The 25975-nt window shown below is 47.9% G+C and overlaps 1 protein-coding gene across 1 annotated transcript in view; it reads right to left on the bottom strand.

Moving 5' to 3' along the window:
* The window catches only part of LOC144597077 (sodium/potassium/calcium exchanger 3-like), a 225775-nt gene that overhangs the window by 50936 nt on the left and 148864 nt on the right, over positions 1-25975 (bottom strand). Inside the window, 3 exon segments of the mRNA XM_078405992.1 lie at positions 10955-11058; positions 13263-13347; positions 21685-21759. Of these exon segments, the coding sequence (XP_078262118.1) occupies positions 10955-11058; positions 13263-13347; positions 21685-21759 (264 nt within the window).

Below are 25975 nucleotides of genomic sequence, written 5' to 3'. Positions count from 1 at the left end.
CGCCGCCCAGCGATCCCCGCACACTAACACTATCCTACACCCACTAGGGACAATTTTTACATTTTACCCAGTCAATTAACCTACAAACCTGTACGTCTTTGGAGCGTGGGAGGAAACCGAAGTTCTCGGAGAAAACCCACGCAGGTCACGGGGAGAACGTACAAACTCCGTACAGACGGCGCCCGTAGTCAGGATCGAACCTGAGTCTCAGGTGCTGCATTCGCTGTAGGGCAGCAACTCTACCGCTGCGCCACCGTGCCTTTAACTGCATTAACCAAACAACCTGAAGGATAATTACAATAAAAGTAATGTCCCAGCTGTGGTGAGCTACACCACCTTGATATTCTGTAAAACTATAACTCACTGGGCTGCTAATACAACTTTCAGGAGAAATCTTACCGTCACATTAATTGTAAGGGATAGGAAACGTGATGCCGACCAGCGACATTGTGATAAAGATCTAGTCTTACACCCTAAAGCAACCTATTCCATATCTTGCTTTTACCGTGCATTCTTTTCTTGAAGGGCACCTACTTGCATATCAGACCGTAGTTTAGTCTAGTTTAGTTTAGAGATACAGCACGGAAACAGGCCCTTCGGCCCACCGAGTCTACGCCGACCGGCGATCAGCCCGTACACTAGCACAAGGGACAATTTACAATGTTTACCGAAGTCAATTAACCTACGCCTTTGGAGCGTGGGAGGAAACCGGAGCACCCGGGCAAACTTCCTGCCGTCACGGGGAGAACGTACAAACTCAGTACAGACAGCAGCTGTAGTCAGGATCGAACCCGGGTCTTTAGCCCTGCAAGGCAGCAACTCTCCATCCCGCCGTGAGGGGGCGGGGGGGGGGGGGGGGGGGGAAGTAGAATGGAGGACCCGGCGCGGGGGGACCGTCGCGAAGGACGAGGAGTGGGAGAACAAAGGGGAAATTGGCGTACTTTGTAACTTTGTCAGTGCAGTAGGCTGCCACTATTTGCATACCTTGGGTACGCAAATCAAATAATTTCACTGCGCCTTGTCACATGTGACAATCAAGTATTCCATGCCACACTGGTGACACTGGGGATCCGGGTTCGATCCTGACTGCGGGCGCTGTCCGTATGGCGTTTGTACGTTCTCCCCGTGACCGTGTGGGTTTCCCCCGGGCGCTCCGGTTTCCTCCCACATTCTAAAGACGTACAGATTTGTAGGCTAACCGGCTTCGGTGAGGGTTGTAAATTGTCCCTAGTGTGTAGGATAGTGTTAGTGTACCGGGCGATCGCTAGTCGGCATGGACTCTGTAGGCCAGCTTCAGCGCTGTGTCTCCAAACACTCAAAATTGTGTATTGATTGATGAAAGAAAATTAGCTGAGGAAGTAAGGGTGAGGGCAAGGACATCACAGCATAAATGTTCTTCTGTGCTTGCTACCAATTACCCGCGCATCAGATTAAATACATCTAATCTGGATAATTAACGATATTGTTAAATCAGTACCTCGGGCACTTCATTTCATCATTTTACATCTGATGAGTACAAAGAGCAGAAGCAGTCTGTTCACATTTATTTATTTCAGACATGCATTTTAAGGGTAACACCTGGATCTCATTGGCTATCATAACTGTTTCAACACTTCGCATTAGCCTTGCAGTTTTCTGAACCACATTAGTTCCTATTTATACGTCTGAATACAACATACGCCTTTTCATTCAGCGTATGAATTTGCCAGCAAAATCAGCCGATCATGTATTCATTTCAACTCATGCCTCCGAAAAGGAGTCTGATTGTGCAAATGTGCCAGTTATCATTCACGACCAAGGAGGAACTAATTATCACTCAACTTCCATTCACATTAATGGCCCCCACAATAGACGCAAAATGCTGGAGTAACTCAGCAGGACAGGCAGCATCTTTCGTTTAAACTAAACTAAACAGAGAGTTTCTTCAAAGGGTCTTAAACCCGAAAGGTCCTTCTCCCCAGAGATGCTGCCTGTCCCACTGACTTTCTCCAGCATTTTGTGTCTATCTTCGGTTTAAACCAGCATCTGCTGTTTCTTCCTACACACTTAATTCCCGGAATGGCGGGACTGTCGTATGTTGAAAGCGGCTAGGCTTGTATACACTGGAATTTAGAAGGATGAGAGGGGATCTTATCGAAACATATAAGATTATTAAGGGGTTGGACACGTTAGAGGCAGGAAGCATATTCCCAATGTTGGGGGAGTCCAGAACCAGGGTCCACAGTTTAAAAATAAGTGGTAGGCCATTTAGAACGGAGATGAGGAAAAACTTTTTCAGTCAGAGAGTTGTAAATCTGTGGAATTCTCTGCCTCAGAAGGCAGTGGAGGCCTATTCTTTGAATGCATTCAAGAGAGAGCTAGATAGAGCTCTTAAGGATAGTGGAGTCAGGGGGTATGGGGAGAAGGCAGGAACGGGGTACTGATTGAGAATGATCAGCCATGATCACATTGAATGGTGGTGCAGGCTCGAAGAGCCGAATGGCCTACTCCTGCACCTATTGTCTATTGTTTATTAATGGCCTACAACGTGTATTTCCGACTTCTCATCGTTTACAGAATAACTGAAGATGTGTGGTATATTTATTGTTGATCGCATTGCATTTGTTATACAAGTAATGCTGCAGAAAGTAAATATTTCATTGATCAGGCTCATATAATCCGGTTGGCTACTGGTGGCTAGTCAGAGAGTCATAGAGTGATACAGTGTGGAAACAGGCCCTTCAGCCTAACTTGTCTATACTGGCCCAACAATGTCTCAGCTACCACTAGTCCCACCTGCCTGCGCTTGGTCCATATCCCTCCAAACCTGTCCTATCCATGTACCTGTCTAACTGTTTCTTAAACATTGGGATAGTCCCAGCCTCAACTACCTTCCTCTGGCAGCTTGTTCCACACACCCACCGCCCTTTGTGTGAAAAAGCTACCTCTCGGATTCCTATTAAAGCATTTCCCCTTCACCTTGAACCTATGTCCTCTGGTCCCCAATTCCCCTACTCTGAGCAAGAGATGTGGTGTTCAAAAGGGGCTGCTACTTTTAACATCATAGGTTAATGATTTGAATGACGGCTTTGTGGGCAAGTTTGCAGATGATAAGAAGATAGGTGGAAGGACAGGCAGTGCTGAGGAAGCAGGGAGTCAGCAGAAGGACTTGGACAGATGGAATACAGCGTAGTAATGTGTGTAGTCATGCATTTTGGTAGTAGGTATAAAGGCGTAGACTACTTTCTAGAATGGGGAGAGGATTCAGAAATCAGACGTGCAGTGGGACTTGGGAGTGTTGGTGAAGAGTGCCCAAAAGGTTACTTTACAGGTTAAATCAGTAGGAAGAAAGGCAAATTGAATGTTAGCATTCATTTCAAGAGAACTAGAAAATAAAAGCAGAATAATGCTGAGGCTTTATAGTGCACTGGTCAGGCCACATTTGGAATATTGTGAGCAGTTTTGGGCCCCATATCTGAGGAAGGATGTGCTGGCTCTGGAGAGGGTCCAGAGGAGGTTTACAAGAATGATCCCAGGAATGAGTGGGTGAGCATATGATGAGCATTTGACGGCACTGGGCCTGTACTCGCTGGGGTTTAGAAGGATGAGGCAGACTTGGAGTACTGTGTGCAGTTTTGGTCTCCAAATTTGAGGAAGGATATTCTTGCGATTGAGGGCGTGCAGCGTAGGTTGACTAGGTTAATTCCCGGAATGGCGGGACTGTCATATGTTGAAAGACTGGAGCGACTAGGCTTGTATACACTGGAATTTAGAAGGATGAGAGGGGATCTTATCGAAACATATAAGATTATTAAGGGGCTGGACACGTTAGAGGCAGGAAACATGTTCCCAATGTTGGGGGAGTCCAGAACCAGGAGAATAAGGGGTGGGCCATTTAGGACGGAGATGAGGAAAAACGTTTTCAGTCAGAGAGTTGTAAATCTGTGGAATTCTCTGCCTGAGAAGGCAGTGGAGGCCAGTTCTCTGAATGCATTCAAGAGAGAGCTAGATAGAGCTCTTAAGGATAGCGGAGTCAGGGGGTATGGGGAGAAGGCAGGAACGGGGTACTGATTGAGAATGATTAGCTATGATCACATTGAATGGTGGTGCTGGCTCGAAGGGTCGAATGGCCTCCTCCTGCACCTATTGTCTATTGACTTCATTAAAACCTACCGAGGAGTGAAAGGCCTGGGATAGCGTGGATGGGACGTTTATATATATATATATATATTCCTTTATTCGTCCCACACTGAGGAAATTGACAAATTTCCACCAGTGGGAGATTCTAGGACCAGCGGGCACAGCCTCAGAAGAAAAGGACATTCCTTTAGGAAGGAGATGAGGAGGAATTTCTTTAGTCAGAGGGAGGTGAATCTGTGGAATTCAAAGTCACAGACAGCTGCAGAGGCTGTTCAATGTTCAAATCGGAGATTGATAAATTCTTGTTCAGATAAGGTGTCAAATGTTGCGGGGTGAAGGCAGGTGAATGGGGTTAGGAGAGAAAGCTAGGCCAGCCATGGCAGAGCAGATTCAATGAGCCAAATGCCCTAATTCTGCTCCTCTGTTGTTTGAATATTGGATATAATTAACCAAACAAGGTAGCAGGGTGGTGTCATGGTAGAGGTGTTGCCTTACAGCACCAGAGATTCCAACCACGGGTGCTGTCTGTACGGAGTTTTACATTCTCCCCGTGGTTTTCCCCAGGTGCTCCGGTTTTCTCCCACACTCCAAAGAAGTACCGATTTGTCGGATAATTGGCACGGTAAAATCGTCCCTGGTGTGCGTAGGATAGTATTAATGTGCACGGATTGCTGGTTGGCGTAGCCTCGGTGGGCCGAAGGGCCTGTTTCCACACTGTAATCACTAAACTAAACTAAACACTCGCAGTCAATTGTTAATTTAGTTCAGAGATACAGTGCGGAATCAGGCCCTTCGGCCCACCAAGTCCATACCGACCAGCGATCCCCGCACACTAACACTATCCTACACACAATCTTTTACATTTATACCAAGTCAATTAACCTACAAACCTGTACACCTTTGGAGTGTGGGAGGAAACTGAAGATCTCAGAATTCCAAAAACCACACCCCCATCTGGGTATTGAGTATAGAGGTTGGGAGATCATGTTGCAGTTGTATAAGACGTTGGTGGGGCCGCATTTAGAGTATTGTGTTCAGTTCTGGGCGCCATGCCATTGGAAAGATGTTGTGAGGCTGGAGAGGGTAGTGAGAAGATTTACGAGGATGTTGCCAGGACTAGAGGGTCTGAGCTATAGGGAGAGGTCGAGTAGGCTGGGACTCTATTCCTTGGAGCGCAGGAGGATGTTGGGTGATCTTAAAGATGTGTATGAAATCAAGAGAGGAATAGATCGGATAGATGCACAGAGTCTCTTGCCGAGAGTAGGTGAATCGAGGACCAGAGGACATAGATTAAGGTGAAGGGGAAAATATTTAATAGGAATCTGAGGGGGTAACCTTTTCACACAAAGGGTGGCGGGTGTACGGAGCAAGCTGCAACTATCCCAACAATTAAGAAACAGTTAGACAGGTACATGGGTAGGACAGGTTTGGAGGGATATGGACCAAACGCGGGCAGGTGGTACTAGTTTGGCTGGAGCATGTTGGGCGGTGTGGGCAAGATGGGCCGAAGGGCCTGTTTCCACACTGTATCACTCTATGACCTACTCACCATATCTGTAATTAACCTGATCACTGCCAAGATTTTACATCACCGGTATACTCTGACCTGAGTATACTCAGGGGTGGCACTGAACAGGTTAGTCAATTAATAAAAAATCATCAGCTTCAGATCAAAGTTAAAAAATAACCGTGCATCAAATTGTTGCTTAAATTAATAAATTACTTGTGTTATTTTGATTAAGCTTGGCAGCAAACTGTGAATGTTTGCTCTGTTTGCATTTACTTTATCTCATCGTTTAGAAGCTGTTTCCAGCATACTGTTTCTCTGATTATTTTATTAATATTCTTTAATAGCTCACAGTATAATTTATCAAGAATATGACCGTAATCTTTCTTAATGTCCTCATTTACGTAATGTGAGAGATTCGGAGTTGGAAAACAATATAAAACTTTCTATCATTTTTACATGGCCTTAACATAAATCAATTTTATGCTCAGAATTATTGCAGCACAGTAATTGAGTGAATAACTTGTATTATTTTCAGCATCTTTAAAAAGGCTTTATATTAAAATTTGCAATCGGTTTAGATTAATTAATCGCCTAAAATAGAAACACTGCTGTAGGGAAAACAATTAAATTCAATATTATTTCTTCATGTAGCTATCTGCAGTAAGAATTAAGATCATTTAAGCTGTGGGTAGGGTTGCCAACTTCCACACTCCCAAATATGGGACAAGGTGACGTCACCGCCCCGCGCCCCACGTGACCTCACCCAGCCAGCGGCCACGTGCTCCCGCTCCACCGATGGCGGCCGCCATTGGTGGAGCGGGAGCACATGGCCGCTGGGTGGGTGAGGTCACGTGGGGCGCACGGCGATGATGTCACCCTTTGTCCCTTATTTGGGAGTGCGGAAGTTGGCAACCCTACCAATGCGAGACAAGGGCGGTCCCATACGGGACAAATTCATTTAGCCCAAAATACGTGATGTCCTGGCTAATACGGGACGGTTGGCAACACTAGCAGTGGGGGATATAGCAGATTCATTTATTGACCACACTCTCCAGACAATAGTCTCCAGTTAGAAACTATCAAGGAAGGCACTTGTACAGGGCCTTGTGCAGCCTCAGAACCCAGCAAAGTGTTTCACAACCAATGTTGCGATGTCTGGGTATGTTTCTTGTCGAAACAGACACAATTCTTAAGGGGTTGGACAGGCTAGATGCAGGAAAAATGTTCCCGATGTTGGGGGGAGTCCAGAACCAGGGGTCACAGTTTAAGAATAAGTGGTAGGCCATTTAGGATTGAGATGAGGAGAAACCATTGTCACCCAGAGAGTTGTGAATCTGTGGAATTCTCTGCCACAGAAGGCAGTGGAGGCCAATTCACTGGATGTTTTCAAGAGAGAGTTCGATAGAGCTCTTAGGGCTAACGGAATCAAGGGATATGGGGAGAGGGCAGGAACGGGGTACTGATTGTGGACGATCAGCCATGATCACATTGAATGGCGGTGCTGGCTGGAAGGGCCAAAGGGCCTACTCCTGCAGCTATTTTCTATGTTTCTTTGTTGTGTAGCACAGGAGATTTTTAAAATCTGCAGGACAATAATTGTGTTGTAACAGAACAGACCGGAGACTTGCCATGGGTCGAACCCATAAATGCTTCCATGAAAGGTCGGAGGATCTAAGTACCTTCCTTGGTCATCTGTGGCCAGCCCTGCTCCCCCAGCCTGCTCCTGGTCCATATCTCTCCACGACCTGCACGTCCATGTGCCTACTTATAAGCTTCTAAACTGCCACTGTCGAACCTGCCTCCACCGCCACATCTTGTCAGCGCCTTGCAGGCGCCCACCATTCTCTGTGTAAAATAAAACTGATGTGTCCCGCACATCATCTTAAAATGTTGTCCCTCACACCTTAAAGCTACGCCCTCTGCTCTTTGACATTTCCACCCCAAGAAAAGGTATTTCAGAAACTTATCTTGATTTCTCTAATTTCAAATAGCCCCTGCATTCCCTCTCTCTCTCTCCGTCCCTCTCTCTCTCTCCGTCCCTCTCTCTCTCCGTCCCTCTCTCTCTCCGTCCCCTCTCTCTCTCCGTCCCTCTCTCTCCGTCCCTCTCTCTCTCCGTCCCTCTCTCTCTCCGTCCCTCTCTCTCAGTCCCTCTCTCTCCGCCCCTATCTCTCTCCGTCCCTCTCTCTCTCCATCCCTTTCTCCCCGTCCCTCCCTCTCTCCGTCCCTCTCTCTCTCCGTCCCTCTCTCTCTCCGTCCCTCTCTCTCTCTCCGCCCCTATCTCTCTCCGTCCCTCTCTCTCTCTCTCTGTCCCTCTCTCTCTCCGTCCCTCCCTCTCTCCGACCCTCTCTCTCTCCGTCCCTCTCTCTCTCTCCGCCCCTATCTCTCTCCGTCCCTCTCTCTCTCTCTGTCCCTCTCTCTCTCCGTCCCTCCCTCTCTCCGTCCCTCTCTCTCTCCGTCCCTCTCTCTCTCCGTCCCTCTCTCTCTCCGTCCCTCTCTCTCTCCGTCCCTCTCTCTCTCTCCGTCCCTCTCTCTCTCCGTCCCTCTCTCTCTCTCCGTCCCTCTCTCTCTCCGTCCCTCTCTCTCTCCATCCCTCTCGCTCTCCGTACCCTCTCTCTCGCTCCGTCCCTCTCTCTCTCCGTACCCTCTCTCTCTCCGTCCCTCTCTCTCCGTCCCTCTCTCTCTCCGTCCCTCTCTCTCTCCGTCCCTCTCTCTCCGTCCCTCTCTCTCTCAGTCCCTCTCTCTCCGTCCCTCTCTCTCTCAGTCCCTCTCTCTCTCCGTCCCTCTCTCTCTCTCCGTCCCTCCCTCTCTTCGTCCCTCTCTCTCTCCGTCCCTCTCTCTCTCTCTCAGTCCCTCTCTCTCTCTCCGTCCCTCTCTCTCTCCGTCCCTCTCTCTCTCGGTACCCTCTCTCTCTCCGTCCCTCTCTCTCCGTCCCTCTCTCTCTCCGTCCCTCTCTCTCTCCTTCCCTCTCTCTCCGTCCCTCTCTCTCTCAGTCCCTCTCTCTCTCTCCGTCCCTCTCTCTCTCAGTCCCTCTCTCTCTCCGTCCCTCTCTCTCTCTCCGTCCCTCCCTCTCTTCGTCCCTCTCTCTCTCCGTCCCTCTCTCTCTCTCTCAGTCCCTCTCTCTTTCTCCGTCCCTCTCTCTCTCCATCCCTCTCTCTCTCGGTACCCTCTCTCTCTCTCCGTCCCTCTCTCTCTCGGTACCCTCTCTCTCTCTCTCCGTCCCTCTCTCTCTCCATCCCTCCCTCGCCCGAGCCGTCTTGCTGGTTTCACTGTTTGTGAAACTATTGTCACTTCTTCCACAGCCAACAATGGACCATTGTGGGCTCCAGCTTTCATGAGTCATCGGTGACGGCTCTGATTTGTTCTGAACCTTTTCATACCTCTAGTTTCCCTCTCCCCTGACTCTCAGTCAGAAGAAGGGTCTCGACCCGAAACGTCGCCTATTCCTTTCCTCCTAAGATGCTGCCTGACCCGCTGAGTTACTCCAGCACTTTGGAACAGCATCCCTCTCCCCATCAGAACTGCCCCCTCCATCCACTCCTTTAAGTCCAGGCTCAAAACCTATTTCTACTCCCTAGCGTTTGAGGCTCATTGAGGAGGCGCTGTGAACTGTTTGCGTGCTACTGTATGTTTTCATTTTTTTTCTATTGGAACCTAATCAGATGTACAGCACTTTGGTCAACGTGGGTTGTTTTTAAATGTGCTATACAAATAAAATTGACTTGACTTGACTTGACTTTGTGTCTGAGCTCATTCTATGTTTTGGACCGTGCAATGTTCCAGTAAACTTTGCAAGATCTTTGCGAGATTGCTGTGTAGATAACGAGAGGTAAATAAGTTCCCTGAGACAGGACATTGGTAGACAACTCTACATGAGTCAATGAGTTGAAACAGATCCGCAGCTTGCATCTCAAAACAATCAGTGGATCAGACAGCAATCAAATCAATTTACTCAGAGAGACTTTAGATCTTTTTTAGATTTATAAATACAGCGCAGAAACAGGCCCTTCGGCCCACCGGGTCCGCGCCGCCCAGCGATCCCCGCACATTAACACTATCCTACACCCACTAGGGACAATTTTTACATTTGCCCAGCCAATTAACCTACAAACCAGTACGTCTTTGAAGTGTGGGAGGAAACCGAAGATCTCGGAGAAAACCCACGCAGGTCACGGGGAGAACGTACAAACTCCGTACAGACGGCGCCCGTAGGTCAGGATCGAACCTGAGTCTCCGGCGCTGCATTCGCTGTAAGGCAGCAACTCTACCGCTGCGCCACCGTGCAGACAAGATAAAAAGCAGAGGAAGCAGAAACTGAAACTACCCTCAATAAAGAGAGCAATTTTTTTCCTCCAAGAAATCACATTTTTGGATCATTAGGGTTTAATTCAGCGCATAAAGTTAATCTCAGTCACTTAACGGTCTTCAAGCCTGATTTAACAGTGACGATTTACAATCACGTGACACTGCCTGTGTGTAGTGTTGTTGTTATCTAAGCCTATTTAAAAGAATAAGAGTGGGAGTAGTCTCAGCCAGTGCAGGAGTGCCAAATATTCCACAGTACCTTGGCCATTACAAATTCAAGCATCGTTTAGTAGGCTATAACAACAGGTGTAGGATTGTGCTAGTGTATGGGGTGATCATACTGCTTATCATCACATTCAAGTTCAGACACACCAACAAGAGACATTTAGAGAACAATAGGGTGGCAATAGGCGCTGCGGTAGAGTTGCTGCCTTACAGCGCCAGAGACCCGGGTTCGATCCTGACTACGGGTGCTGTCTGTACGGGGTTTGTACGTTCTCCCCGTGACCTGCGTGGGTTTTCTCCGGCATCTCCGGTTTCCTCCCACACTCCAAAGACGAACAGGTTTGTAGGTTGCTTGGCTTGGTATAATTGTCCCTAGTGTTTGCAGCATAGTGTTAGTGTGCGGGGATCGCTGTTCGGCGCGGATACGGTGGGCTGAAGGGCTTGTTTCCACGCTGTATCTCGAAACGAAACCAAACATTTTACCTCATCATCCTCTCTAAATAGGCCAGTTTAAGCAAAAGCCCTCGAGCTGAAGGGCCTGTTTCCACGCTGTATCTCGAAACGAAACCAAACATTTTACCTCATCATCCTCTATAAACAGGCCAATTTACGCAAAAGCCCTCGGGCAGTTTTATGCCGCTTACTGTCACTGTGTTTTGTTCTGCGTTATTGTGCACTCGGTAACCAGGGAACGAGCCTCAAACTACGTGACACCGTTGCAGACAAGATGCACCTTGTTGACGCTGCTTGTGGGGACAGTGCTGGTTCCTCGCAGGTGGCTGCCGGAGATTTGCTTACCATTCCCGAGAAAAGTCCGCACACTCCAATAATGCAGAGGATGTTGAACACGGCAGAGCCCACGATGGTTCCCACTCCCACGTCCCCCTTCGTGATGAACACCCCTGTAAGGTAGAAAGGGTGAGTGTGAGTAATGATGTGCATGCATTCACTCCGCTGCTGGGTAGCACGCACTCCTCGCGACGGATGTATTGCCGAGGCTCTAAGAGGCGCAGGTCAGGCTGCGTTTGGAGTATTGTGAGCAATTCTGGGCACCGCATCTGAGGAAGGATGTGCTGGCTCTGGAGAGGGTCCAGAGGAGGTTGACAAGAATGACCCCAAAAATGAGTAGGCTGGCTCGAAGGGCCGAATGGCCTCCTCCTGCACCTATTGTCTATTGTCCTACGATGAACGTTTGTCAGCACTGGGCCTGCACTCGCTGGAGTTTGGAAGAATGACGGGGGGGGGGGGGGGGGGCCTCATTGAAACATTCAGAATAGTGAAAGGCCTGGATAGAGTGGATGTGGAGAGGATGTTTCCACCAGTGGGAGAGTCGAGGACTAGAGGCCACAGCCTCAGAATTAAAAGACGTTCTTTTAGGAAGGAGATGAGGAGGAATTTCTTTAGTCAGAGGGCGGTGAATCTGTGGAATTCTTTGCCACAGAAGGCTGTGGAGGCCAAGTCAGTGGATATTTTTAAAGCAGAGACAGATGGATTCTTGATTAGTACGGGTGTCAGGGGTTATGGGGAGAAGGCAGGAGAATGGGGTTAGGAGGGAGAGATAGATCAGCCATGATTGAATGGTGGAGTAGATTTGATGGGCCGAATGGCCTAATTCAACACCTATCGCTGCTTATGATCTTATGAAATATCTGAGCGTTATGGGTTGTTGTAGTTTCAAAGCAATATGCAACGTAAATTGGATTTAAAATTAGCAACTGGGAGAACACAGGAGTATTTTGGTGGATGAGCTGTGTGGATTCACCTGCATGCGTGATCTTCACTCTCAAAGTTGTATTATTCTTTGGCATGATGTGAGTTTTCAATCTCCATGGACAAATACAGCTTAGAGGGACAGGATCAAATATATATCACTATGGCACGGCTGTTTCAATAAACATCAACATCACTATACCTGCTGATGGTCAGTGTTGTCAAACAACCCGTCCTTAATGGAAGACCAGCAATGAAACATAGAAACATAGAAAATAGGTGCAGGAGTAGGCAATTCGGCCCTTCAAGCCAGCACCGCCATTCAATATGATCATGGCTGATCATCCAGTATCAGTACCCTGTCCCTGCTTTCTCCCCATACCCCCTTGATTCCGTTAGCCCTAAGAACTAAATCTAACTTTCTCTTGAATACATCCAGTGAATTGGTCTCCACTGCCTTCTGTGGCAGAGAATTCCACAGATTCACAACTCTCTGGGTGAAAAGGCTTTTCCTCATCTCAGTCCTAAATGGCCTACCCCTTATTCTTACACTGTGACCCCTGGTTCTGGACTCCCCCAACATGGGGAACATCTTTCCTGCATCTAGCCTGTCCAATCCCTTAAGAATTTTATATGTTTCTACAAGATCCCCTCTCATCCTTCTAAATTCCAGTGAATATCAGAATATATATACATGAAGATGATATCTGATTCGCATTGAGCAGTTCAACTGGAGAAGCATCTCATTCTAAACCTAGCCTTGTACAATGCAGGGCAGCGAATACTATCGTGATTTTACTAACGCAGGTCCGCCAATGATTTCACGGCATCCTTGGTTCCAGAGCCTTTCTGGATTATCCGTTTTGCCGGACTGACAGAGGTCATGGCATCTGGGAGGAGTCCGACAGTACCGGGAAGGTTGGGAAACTGGGAAACCGGCCATGGGAAACTGGGAAACCGGCCATGGGAATGTTTCTGCCGGCTCTGGCCGGGCCGAAGATCCAGACTCCCGGCAGCAGGGGGGGCAAGTTCCACCCATCGATCGGCGCGGAAGTCCTGATGAGGTAGAGATCGGCCGCTTCACCCGCCCTAGGTGCCACATTTTCAAGGGGACTTCTGGGAGGCGAGGGGGTGGTTTCCAATTCTGTCTGGATATTGCCTGGATTAATTTTTTCAGGGTTAAAGGAGGTGCCAGACCATCAGTTGCTGGAAAATCTCTGGTGGACCCCGTTTTCCCATAAAGAATGTGCTTTGCACAGAATAAGATTCATGCAGATATTAATGTCACACCGTTCAACAGGAGAGGTAACTAATTAACAAGGTGGGGGAGATACAAGCGCGGAGGAGTGAGGCGGGGGTTAGTTTTCTTCTCCCACGTGATCTCGATGGGTTTTACCTATGATGGAGGTGAAGAGTTCGGGGGCTGAGCTTCCAGCTGCCATGAACGTGGCTCCCGCCACATCTTCACTGAGATGGAGTCGCTGTGGAACAGAAGGCACGGAGAGAGAATATATCAGAGTAAGTCATCACCATGGCAATTAGATCACAGAACCAACCGTACAGCAAAGGAACAGTAGACACGACACGCTGGAGTAACTCAGCGGGGCAGGCAGCATCTCGGGATAGAAGGGATGGGTGACGTTTCGGGTCGAGTCTGAAGAAAGGTCTCGACCCGAAACATCACCCATTCCTTCAATCCAGAGATGCTGCCTGACCCGCTGAGTTACTCCAGCATTTTGTGTCTGTCTTCGGTGTAAACCAGCATCTGCAGTTCCATTCCTACAGCAAAGGAACAAATTCGGCCCACGATGTCTGTGTCACCCTGATGCCAAATGAACTTAATTCTTTCTGCCTGCACGTGATCCATAGCCCTCCATTCCCTGCGTATCTCTGTGTTTATCTCAAAGCCTCACTATTGTATCTGCTTCCTCCACCATCCCTGGCAGCATGTTGCAGATACCCACCCTCTCCGTGTAAGCAAACCTGACCCCGCGAGACTCCTATAATTAGTTCATTGGCTTCGGTAATGATTGTAAACTGTCCCAAGTGTGTGTAGAAAAGTGCCGGTGTGCGGGGATTGCTGGTCGGCGTGGACTTGGTAGGCCGGAGGGCCTGTTTCCCCACTGTATCTCTAAACTAAACTAAACTAAACAAAGGGAACACTGGCTACTCTCTGGTCCTCCGGTACCTTGCCTGTGGTTGGAGAAGATGAAAAGATTTTTGACAAGGCCACAGCCATTCAGCCCATCGAGCCTACTCTACCATCCAATCATGGCTGATCTATCTTTCCATCTCAACCCCATTCTCCTGCCTTAGCCACATAGCTCCCGACACCTGTACCTAATCAAGAATCTATCTACCTCAGCCTTAAAAAATATCCATTGACTTGGCCTCCACAGCCTTCTGTGGCAATGAATTCCACAGATTCACCACCCTCTGGCTGAGGAAATTCTTCCTCATCTCCTTCCTGAAGGAACATCCTTTAATTTTAATTCTGAGGCTACAGCTTCTGGGCCTAGACTCTCCCACCAGCGGAAACATCACATCCACTCTATCCAGGCCTTTCACTAATGTCCATCCCATCAGGCCCCCTGGACTTATCCACCTTTAATGCTGAGCAGAGTTTAGTTACATTACAGAGTTTACTCATCCTGAACAGGTGCTCATTATGCATCGTTTCTGACCTGTGAGTCAGCCTTCCTTGTTTACCCTTCTTCCTCAATAACACTTCTAAAAGGCAAGGTCCTGTGTTAAAAACTGGCATCTGTCTTTTGCGGTTTGCTGCATGCCTAGTGCCAAATCTGGCAGTGTTTGTTTTTCACGGTGGACTTGCATTAATTCGTTGGAAACTCAATCAAAATTGTCTCAGTTCATTTTGAACTCTTAAAGGGACAGGGGTACTAGGAAGAAAATATATCTGCTGAGTGTAGGACAACCTCAGTGTGCGGGGATCGCTGGTCGGTGCGGACTCGGTGGGCCAAAGGGCCTGTTTCCACACTGATTCTCCAAACCAAACCACGAATTTAAACGCCACTAAACCAGCATCATCATACTTGCCCTCCACGATCCGAGGCCCAAACAACTAAAACCTACTTGAGGTGAAGAAACTATAACTGTATAAAGCGTCCTGTATAAAGAATGGGCTCAGCAAAGCCCTGGGCACATCCCTACTCTTTTGTTTTGTAAAAAAACCCCACTTGAGTTTGTGTTTAGTTTATTGTCACGTGCACTGAGGTACAGGGAAAAGCTTTTGTTGCGTGCTATCCGGTCAGTGGAAAGACTGTACATGATTACAATCAGGCCAATCCACAGTGTACAGATGCGTGATGAAGAGATTAACGTGAATAACGTTCAGTGCAAGGTAAAGTCCAGTAATGTCCAATGTGAAGGGTCTCAACCTGAAATGTCACCTATTCCTTTTCTCCAGAGATGCTGCCTGACCCGCAGAGTCACTCCAGCATTTTGTGTCTATCTTCAAAGTTCATTCAAAGATAGTCCGAGGATCTCCAATGAGGTAAATAAAGTCCATTGCTCTTAACTGCCTGTGTACCTGTTCCCCTTCCTTGACTTGTGTGCAAGGGTAGAAACATAGATACATAGACAATAGGTGCAGGAGTAGGCCATTCAGCGCTTCGAGCCAGCACCGCCATTCAATGTGATCATGGCTGATCATCCACAATCAGTACCCCATTCCTGCCTTCTCCCCATATCCCTTGATTCCGCTAGCCCTGAGAGCTCTATCTAACTCTCTTTTGAATGCATCCAGCGAATCGGCCTACACTGCCCTCTGTGGCAGAGAATTCCACAAATTCACAACACTGTGTGAAAATGTGTTACCTCATCTCATTTCTAAATGGCCTACCCCTTATTCTTAAACTGTGGCACCTGGTTATGGACTCCCCCAAAATAGGGAACTTGTTTCCTGCATCTAGCGTGTCCAATCCCTTAATAATTTTATGTTTCAATAAGATCCCCTCTCATCCTTCTAAATTCCTGTGAATACAAGCCCAGTCGATCCATTCTTTCATCATATGACAGTCCCGCCATCCCGGGAATTAACCTTGTGAACCTATGCTGCACTCCCTCAATAGCAACAATGTCCTTCCGAGGAAAGGTTAAGAGGGGTATGGATCAAACGCAGGCAGGTGGGACCAGTGTAAATGGGGCATCTTGGTCAGCATGGACAGGTTGGGCTGAAGGGCCTGTTTTCGTGCTGTATGACAATGACAGGTCTCTCTAAACATCAATATTAAATGATCTCCATTTAAAAGTTGATCTGATTTTAAATTCTTCCCATCGGAGTGAACAATTTGCAGACATTCTACCTCATCTGCCAACTTCCTGCCCACTCAACTAATCTCCCTTTATCCCTTTCCAAACGAGTTTGCAACCTCCTCACAGCACATTGTCCCACCTAGCTTTGCATCACCAGCATGCCTGGAAACACGGTGTAAATAGCCGAGGCTCAGCACTGATACGTGTGGTAACCCTGGTTAAAGCTTGCAACGTGAAAACAACTCATTAACTGCTGCTGAACCAATCTCCAACCCCCCGTACCTCACGTTACAACTTTATAGGTGGAACACAAGCAAATGCCTCTTGAAAATATAAACGCACTAAAGATGCAAACTCTGGACTTCTGAGGTTCACAAACTCTGGAATTGAATCTAAAAATGTTCTAACCTGCTGCTGCCTTACGCAGGAGATGGGAGTATATCCAAGACCAAGACTGGTAACGTTTTGGACTCCAAGAGAAACAAGGAATGAGAGGAATTAAGGGTGGCATGGTGGTGCAGTGGTAGAGTTGCTGCCTTACAGTGCCAGAAACCCGGGTTCTGTCCTGACTACAGGTGCTGCCTGTATGGAGTTTGTACGTTCTCCCTGTGACCGAATTGAATTGAATTGAATACTTTAATTCAATTCAATTCTATTCAGTCACAGGGAGAACGTACAAACCGTACGGGTTTTCTCCAGATGTTCCACATTCCTCCCACATTTCAAACAGGTTGGTAGGTTAATTGGTTATCAGGCAACTAAACCATTCCATCCACAACTAGAGGGCGGTCTTGAGCTACCATCTACTTCATGGGAGACCAATGAACTATCTTAAATTGGACTTTACTGGACTTTAGCTTGAACTAATCGTTATTCTCCTTTTCCTGTATCTGTACACTGTGGACGGTTCGATCATAATCATGTATAGTCTTTCCGCTGACTGGATAGCACGCAGCAAAAAGGATTTTCACTGTGCCTCAGTACACGTGTCAATAAAATAAATTAACACACTGACTAACTAACTAACAGCCCGTAAATCAGGGGCCTCTGTTGTGGAGTTGTTTGGGATGAACCATGAAGGACCATTGCATCATTTTCCAGACCCTCAGGTGTTAGGCAGGTGTCAGAGGTTATGGGGAGAAGGCAGGAGGATGGGGTTAAGAGGGAGTTATTGATCGGCCATGATCGAATGGCGGGGTGGACGATGGGCCGAATGGCCTAATTCTTCTCCTATCACTTATGATCTCATGATCTTACGACCCTCCTGGCAAATCGACGCTGTCAGAGGAGGTGGGCAACCGTTTCCTCTCAGTTGGAGCTTTCCCTTTGGGCAGTGTACATTGGCAGTGCGATTCCGGTGGAACAGGAAGGAACTGAGTGGGAGGGCCCTTTCCATCGCCAGTCAAGTGAGGTGTTCACCTCATGAGCAGCGGCAGCGGCAGAGGCAGTGTGTTCGCCCGTCCCGAATCGCGGGGCTTGGGTCGGCCCGCCGCGGACCTTTCACCGTCCGGCGCGGCCTGGAATAGGCCGCGGGATTTTCACCGCCCGGCGGGGGCTTCAATGTCGGGAGCCCTGACCGCCCCGACGTGGCAACGACAACAGCCTGACCGCGGGAGAAGACGGCAGGGGAAGAGAAAATACATTGTGGCCTTCCATCACAGTGAGGAGGGACTGGAGGAGACTCACTGTGATGGATGTTTCTTTTTGTTTGGTGTTGGTTTGTGATTGTATGTGTTATTGCATTTTTGTTGATTATTCTTGTTGGTCTTGTTGTTCAACTGCGGGTAATGTTTCATTTCACTACACATTTATGTGTATGTGACAAATAAACGACTATTGACTATTGAGTGGGAGTTAAGGTGAGGTGAGGTGAGAATCCCTTCCCTCTTATCCAAGTCTCTGAATGCATTCAAGAGAGAGCTGGATAGAGCTCTTAAGGATAGCGGAGTCAGGGGGTATGGGGAGAAAGCAGGAACGGGGTACTGATTGAGAATGATCATCCATGATCACATTGAATGGCGGTGCTGGCTCGAAGGGCCGAATGGCCTCCTCCTGCACCTATTGTCTAATTGTCTAATTGTCTTATCCTGCACACTAACGTTTTACATGCATGGGGGGGTACTTCAGGCCTGCAGCCTGGCTGAGAACGGCCAAGGTGACCAGCGGCATGGTGGCACAGCGGTGGAGTTGCTGCCTTACAGCGGCGGAGACCCCCCACAGTTCGATCCTGACCACGGGCTCCGTCTGTGCCGGGTTTGCACTCTCTGTGACCACGTGGGTTTCCTCCGGGTGCTCTGGTTTCCTCCCACATTCCAAAGACGTGCAGGTTTGCAGATTAATTGGTTTCTGTAAATTGGCCCAGGGATGTAGGACAGTGCACGGGCGATCGTTGGTCGGTGCGGACTCGGTGGGCCAAGGATGGGCCTGTTTCCACGCCGTTACCTCTAAAGCTAAAAACTAACAACCGACCGAGTTGGAACAGCAGTGTGGAGGCGGACACAGTGCCTTTTGACCGGAGCTTCTTCTTTAACCTTTCAAGCGTGCGTTTGCATTTGCTCACATCGCAGAATATTCAAATGCAGCTCTCCTGAAATATTTATTTCATACCATCTGTTACATGTGCTTGCTATTAACTAAATGCTGCCCAGCTGTGAAGTGTGGTTATTCCACCGGATAAAATAGGAATTTCACCGAACAGTGGAAAATAAAACAAAATAACAAACACATGTGGAAGGTTGCTTCTTCCCATGACGTGGTGGGAGATGAGGGGGGCTCTCTACCCTTTGCTGCTATTAAGAGCTACTCTCTTGAGTTCGGACAGCGTCCAAGGGTTGAAGCACTTGGGTTAAAGGCCGCTCCTACCTGTGGGTGAGTTACCAAGATCTCCGGGGTTTAATTGTGCGCGCATGTAACAATAATCACCTGCCTTTCTTCCCGCTGCTGAATTAGCAGAGGCACTGACCCATTTATTGAGGCTCCTCTGATGTTATTCGCCTGGTTTTGCAAGACTTCATTGCAATCAACAATCAAGGCAAGTCTACCTGTGACGCAGTGTGTGTGATGTGGTTTGTTTTAGGTGGCACAGTAGCCTTAGAGACTGCCTTAGAGACCCAGGTTCGATCCTGACTACGGGTACTGTCTGTAGAGAGTTTGTACGTTCTCCCTGTGACCCTGTGGGTTTTCCCCGGGTGCTCCGGTTTCCTCCCACACTCCAAAGACGTGCACAGGTTTGTTGGTTAATTGGCTTCGGGAAAGATTGTGAATTGTCCCTCGTGGGCAGGAAGTTGTGTGGGGATCGTTGGTCGGTGCGGACTCGGTGGGCCGAAGGGCCTGTTTCCGCGCTGCACCCCTAAACTAAACTAAATTATGAAATTTAAAAAGTAATATATTATTCTTCTGTTAAATATAGCTCTGTTGTTTTAAGACCCATAGGTCTAACATGTTAATTAAACTCTGAGCCCATTCAAAAATCAAATGCTGTTCAGGCTGGAGACTGGAATGTGGCCTTGCACCCTGTGCAGGGCAGTGCTGAGGATGCATATATTGTTGTTCTGGTATCTCGTGTCCCTGACCACTTTCTAACTTTATTTCTCTTTATTGCTTTCAAGCACAGCAAGACGATTGCTCCGGAGGGGGTCGTAAGGTGCCTTACTTTAGTTTCGTTTAGAAATACAGCGCGGAAACAGGCCCTTCGGCCCACCGGGTCTGCGACGACCAGCGGTCTCTGCACGCTACCACTATCCTACACACACTAGGGAACAATTCGCAATTCTTACCGAAGCCAATTAACCTGCACAACTTTGGATACTGACATGGATAGAAAATTGGTTGACAGACAGAAAGCAAAGAGTGGGGATAAATGGGTCCCTTTCAGAATGGCAGGCAGTGATTAGTGGGGTACCGCAAGGCTCGGTGCTGGGACCGCAGCTATTTACAATATACATTAATGACTTAGATGAAGGGATTAAAAGTACCATTAGCAAATTTGCAGATGATACAAAGCTGGGTGATAGTGTGAACTGTGAGGAAGATGCTATGAGGTTGCAGGGTGACTTGTACAGGTTGTGTGAGTGGGCGGATGCATGGCAGATGCAGTTTAATGTGGATAAGTGTGAGGTTATCCACTTTGGTGGTAAGAATAGGGAGGCAGATTATTATCTGAATGGTGTCAAGTTAGGAAAAGGGGACGTACAGCGAGATCTGGGTGTCCTAGTGTATCAGTCACTGAAAGGAAGCATGCAGGTACAGCAGGCAGTGAAGAAAGCCAATGGAATGTTGGCCTTCATAACAAGAGGAGTTGAGTATAGGAGCAAAGAGGTCCTTCTGGCAGTTGTACAGGGCCCTAGTGAGACCACACCTGGAGTACTGGGTGCAGTTTTGGTCTCCAAATTTGAGGAAGGATATTCTTGCTATTGAGGGTGTGCAGCGTAGGTTCACTAGGTTAATTCCCAGAATGGCGGGACTGTCGTATGTTGAATGACTGCAGCGACTAGGCTTGTATACACTGGAATTTAGAAGGGGATCTTATCGAAACATATAAGATTATTAAGGGGTTGGACACGTTAGAGGCAGGAAACATGTTCCCAATGATGGGGGAGTCCAGAACCAGGGGCCACAGTTTAAGAATAAGGGGTACGCCATTTAGAACGGAGATGAGGGAAAACCTTTTCAGTCAGAGAGTTGTAAATCTGTGGAATTCTCTGCCTCAGAAGGCAGTGGAGGCCAATTCTCTGAATGCATTCAAGAGAGAGCTAGATAGAGCTCTTAAGGATAGCGGGGTCAGGGGATATGGGGAGAAGGCAGGAACGGGGTACTGATTGTGAATGATCAGCCATGAACACATTGAATGGTGGTGCTGGCTCGAAGGGCCGAATGGCCTCCTCCTGCACCTATTGTCTATTGAGTGTCGGAGGGAATCCGGAGTTCTCGGAAAAACAAACCCACGCAGGTCACGGGGAGAACGCACAAATTTCCATACAGACAGCAGCACCCGTAGTCAGGATCGGACCTGGGTCTCTGGTGCTGCAAGGCAGCAACTCTACCGCTGCGCCGTTCTAATGGTCTCCTTCAATATTCTTATTACGAGACATACAGCTTCGGGGGTATCTAGAATGGCCTGAACACAATAGCCACCGCTGAGGAATCCTACCATTCTCTTTGCGCAGGAAAATCACTGCAGATGCCCGTACAAATCGAAGGTGTCACAAAATGCTGGAGTAACTCAGCGGGTCAGGCAGCATCTCAGGAGAGCAGAAACGGGTGACGTTTTGGGTCGAGACCCTTCTTCAGGCAGCATCTCCTGAGATACTGCCTGATCCGCTGAGTTACTCCAGCATTGTGTGATACCTAACGTTCTCTTTGCTCCCTCAACAGGATAACGTTTTAGCGACACATTATATGAAAAACAAAATGAAGCATCGGAAATATTAGCAATTATAAGTAGGCGATTCAAATACATAATGCGCCCAGCCTGACAACAACAGTAAAAATACTGGAGTACGCTCCAAGCTCGAGAGCAAGTTCCACTCATGGTTAGTGCATACCTCACAGATTTTGTCTAACGAAGGAACAAAGTAGTCATCACAGACGATTGCCAGAGCGTAGAACATGTACATGGTCTGTGGGAGATAGAAAGAAAGAGAGTTATTAGGATGAGTGTAACTTGAACAATTCCGAATATTTCCCCAAAGTAATTATAGACAATAGACAATAGGTGCAGGAGGAGGCCATTCGGCCCTTCGAGCCAGCACCGCCATTCAATGTGATCATGGCTGATCATTCTCAATCAGTACCCCGTTCCTGCCTTCTCCCCATACCCCCTGACTCCGCTACCCTTAAGAGCTCTATCTAGCTCTCTCTTGAATGCATTCAGAGAATTGGCCTCCACTGCCTTCCGAGGCAGAGAATTCCACTTATTGCAAAGTGGAGCCTCCTTGACACTTCTGAGCAAAATTATTCTTGATCGCTGTGCGGTAGGTATTGTTTCCAGACCGGATGCTCTTACCTGTTCTATTGCCAGCAGTGAAAACTTACAAAATGTTTACATTGAATAGTTTGTGGTAGATGAAAATAATTCACAGTTGCACAGAGTGTGTGCAGAGTCAGGCAAGATAGCTCGAGGATTATTTGTGTTTGTTACGATTACAGAGGTACCTTGCTAATGTCAACAGAGCTTACAAATATTGCAAAGAACTGACAGAATAAAAAAAACATAATCAGGGGCAGCACGGTGGCGCAGCGGTAGAGTTGCTGCCTTACAGCGCCAGAGACCCGGGTTCAATCCTGACTGCGGGTGCTGTCTGCACAGAGTTTGTGCGTTCTCCCTGTGACCTCATGGGTTTTCCCTGGCTGCTCCGGTTTCCTCCCACACTCCAAAGACATACAGTTATGAAGGTTAATTGGCTTCGGTAAAGACTGTAAATTGACTGTGTAGGATAGCATCAGTGTACGGTGTAATCGCTGGTCGGAGCGGACTCGGTGGGCCGAAGGGCCTGTTTCCGCGTTGTATCTCTAAACTAAATATGAACTAAAAACTAAGTATCTGAAATATGAAATATGAAAGAAAAAAAAATGAAACTAACATTTAATGGACTTTCATTAAACTCACGCTAGCCTGAGTGACATGGGCTGGTGGAAATGTGGAAATATATCCATCTCCGTTTCGAAGCTGTTAATTAACCCTCCAGCCTTACAGATTTCCAGGGTGACTTGCTGCCTGCCATTACTACAAAACTCTCTCATTCCAAGTCATATGTCAGCCGCGTCTCAAATGACAAAGGTCCAGTCGTAGTAATTTCTTGCCTGCTAACACCAGAGGAAAATACCATCGATGCCAAAGAATCAAAAAGAGCAGGAAGTATTCTTGACTTTTAAATTTAACTTAAATCAATTTGTGAGTATAAGTGCGCAATTTCAGGTCAGGAACTAATCCAGTTTCAGATCAGATTCAGGGACAGTTTTTTTTCCCAGCTGTTATCAGCTACACACTAGGGACAATTTACAATTTTTATCGAAGCCAATTAACCTGCCAACATGCACGTCTTTGGAGTGTGGGAGGAAACCGGAGCACCCATGCGGTCACGGGGAGAACGTACAAACTCTGTTCAGACAGCACCCGTAGTCAGGATCAACTCCAGATCTCTGCCGCTATGAGGAAGGAACTCTACCGCTGCGCCACTGTGCCGCCCAAAATGTCGGTCTGTGGATGCGTGATCACAGATTGACTTTACATCTGTCCTGTGCATGTGAGAGCATTAAAACCCTGAGATCTTTTTCCTTACTGTTTGGTGATATCTTACAAATGGCAGGGAGCACAATAAAACTCAGCAGGAATATTGCCCACATTCCACTGGGTGGCGCCGTCAGCGATGGCAGCCTCGCCAACGGTCTATCTGTCTTTTCGTCCTTTTTGTTATTTTTATTGTGTTTTAAAAAGTTTGTATCAATGTTCTCTGGTTTGTTTTATGTGGGGGGGGGGGGGGTGGCGGGGGAAACTTTTTCTCAATCTCTTACCTTGTCGGAGATGCGATTGTTTTCCGGATCGTATCTCCGGTCGCTCTGCGGCCTAACATCATGGAGCCGGAGGTCTTGCTCGAGACTGATTTTGAGCCACACTGCGGACTTACCATCCCTTGCCTGGGATCGATGCTCCAACTGCGACCTGTGGATTTCACCATCGAGGAGCTCGCAGTCTCGGATAGAGACTGATGTCGGGAAGCTCCAAGCCACGGTAGGTTTGACCAGCCCTGACCCGGGGTCCGATCCCCCGGCGTGGGGGAGCTGAGATCTCCCCGATGCGGGAGCTTGATCAACCCGAAACATCACCCATTCCTTCTCTCCAGAGATATTGCCTGTCCCGCTGAGTTACTCCAGCATTTTGTGTCTGAACCTCAAGTTTCTACCTCTCTTTTCTTCACGGATCCGTAAAATAAGCAGGCATTTGGGAGAACTACTGGAATTCTCTGCCTCAGAAGGCAGTGGAGGCCAATTCTCTGAATGCATTCAAGAGAGAGCTAGATAGAGCTCTTAAGGATAGCGGAGTCAGCAGGGTATGGGGAGAAGGCAGGAACGGGGTACTGATTGAGAATGATCAGCCATGATTACATTGAATGGCGGTGCTGGCTCGAAGGGCCGAATGGCCTCCTCCTGCATCTATTGTCTATTGCTAGCTCGGGCAAAACTCCAGAACAGGTAGTAGCCAGGAACAGCGGAGAGGATCAGAAAGAAAATGTCATCCGCTTAGTTGCATGGTCACTTGCAAAACAACAGAGCCCATGTATTCAGATATGCTTACACTGTGTATCTCTCTGAAAGACTACATTCCCCACTCAGTGATGGCAGCTCTGTGCATTGGCCAACATGCCAGAATTGCTGGCTTCAAAGACGATAACTCTCTCACCCAGCTTTATCAATTATAACCTTGGTCAATCAGAGATAACTTCATGAAACTTTGCAACATAGCAAGTGGTATCTCCAGCGGCAGCATGTAATAATAATAATAATAATAATGCATTACATTTATATAGCGCTTTTCATATACTCAAAGACGCTTTACAGGGATTTAGAGAACATAGGGAAATGAATAAATAGATAAATAAGTAAATAAGTAAACGAACAGAGAAAGGAGACAGAAGGTGAGGTGACCTTCAGTGGTTGAAGGCAGTATTGAACAGGTGAGACTTCAGTGATGTTTTGAATGTGGTGAGTGTGGAGGAGTCTCTGACGGTTTGGGGTAGTGAGTTCCATAGGGTGGGAGCAGCGATGGAGAAAGCCCTGTCCCCCCAGGATCTGAGTTTGGTCCGGATGTGGGGGGATAGGAGATTGGCAGCAGCAGAGCGGAGGGTGCAGGTGGGAGTGTGCCTGTGGAGGAGGTCAGTCAGGTAGGATGGGGCCAGGTTATGGAGGGCTTTGTAGGTCATGAGGAGGATTTTGTACTGGATTCTCTGGGGGATGGGGAGCCAGTGGAGTTTGTAAAGGACGGGGGTGATATGGTCACGGATCGGGGTGTGGGTGAGTAGACGGGCAGCGGAGTTTTGAATGTATTGAAGTTTACTGATGATTTTTGAGGGTGAGCCATAGAGGAGGCTGTTGCAGTAGTCCAGACGGGAGGTGATGAAGGCGTGGATGAGGGTTTCTGCAGCTGTGGAGGATCACTGACAGTCGCCTTGGCATCAGTAAAGGATCATCCCTCCAATAGCCTCATTAGGTGGTACCTCCTTTGTACACGCTGGTACATCCTTTGTACACGCTGGTACCTCCTTTGTACACGCTGGTACATCCTTTGTAATTCAGAGATCAAATTACCCACTCTGGCAATCGAGTTGATTTGAACAGGTGATATAAAGTCACAGAGTGATACAGTGTGAGAACAGTATCAGCCCAACTTGCCCACACCGGCCAACATGTCCCAGCTACACTAGTCCCACCTGCCTGCGTTTGGTTCATATCCCTCCAAACCAGTCCTATCCATGTACCTGTCCAACTGTTTCTTAAACGTTGGGATTGTCCCAGCCTCAACTACCTCCTCTGGCAGCTTGTTCCATACACCCACCCCACTTTGTGTGAAAAGGTTACCCCTCAGAGTCCTATTAAATCTTTTCCCCTTCACCTTAAACCTGTGTCCTCTGGTCCTCGATTCGCCGACTCTGGGCAAGAGACTCTGTGCGTCTACCCGATCTATTCCTCTCATGATTTTATACACCTCTATAAGATCACCCCTCATCCTCCTGCGCTCCAGGGAATAGAGTCCCAGCCTGCTCAACCTCTCCCTATAGCTTAGACCCTCTAGTCCTGGCAACATCCTCGTAAAATATTCTCTGTACCCTTTCCAGCTTG

This window comes from Rhinoraja longicauda, chromosome 9, assembly GCF_053455715.1.
Source record: "Rhinoraja longicauda isolate Sanriku21f chromosome 9, sRhiLon1.1, whole genome shotgun sequence".
Taxonomy (NCBI): Eukaryota; Metazoa; Chordata; class Chondrichthyes; order Rajiformes; family Arhynchobatidae; genus Rhinoraja; species Rhinoraja longicauda.
The sequence above is the reverse complement of the archived record's forward strand: the minus strand, read 5'-3'. Positions and strand labels throughout refer to the sequence as shown.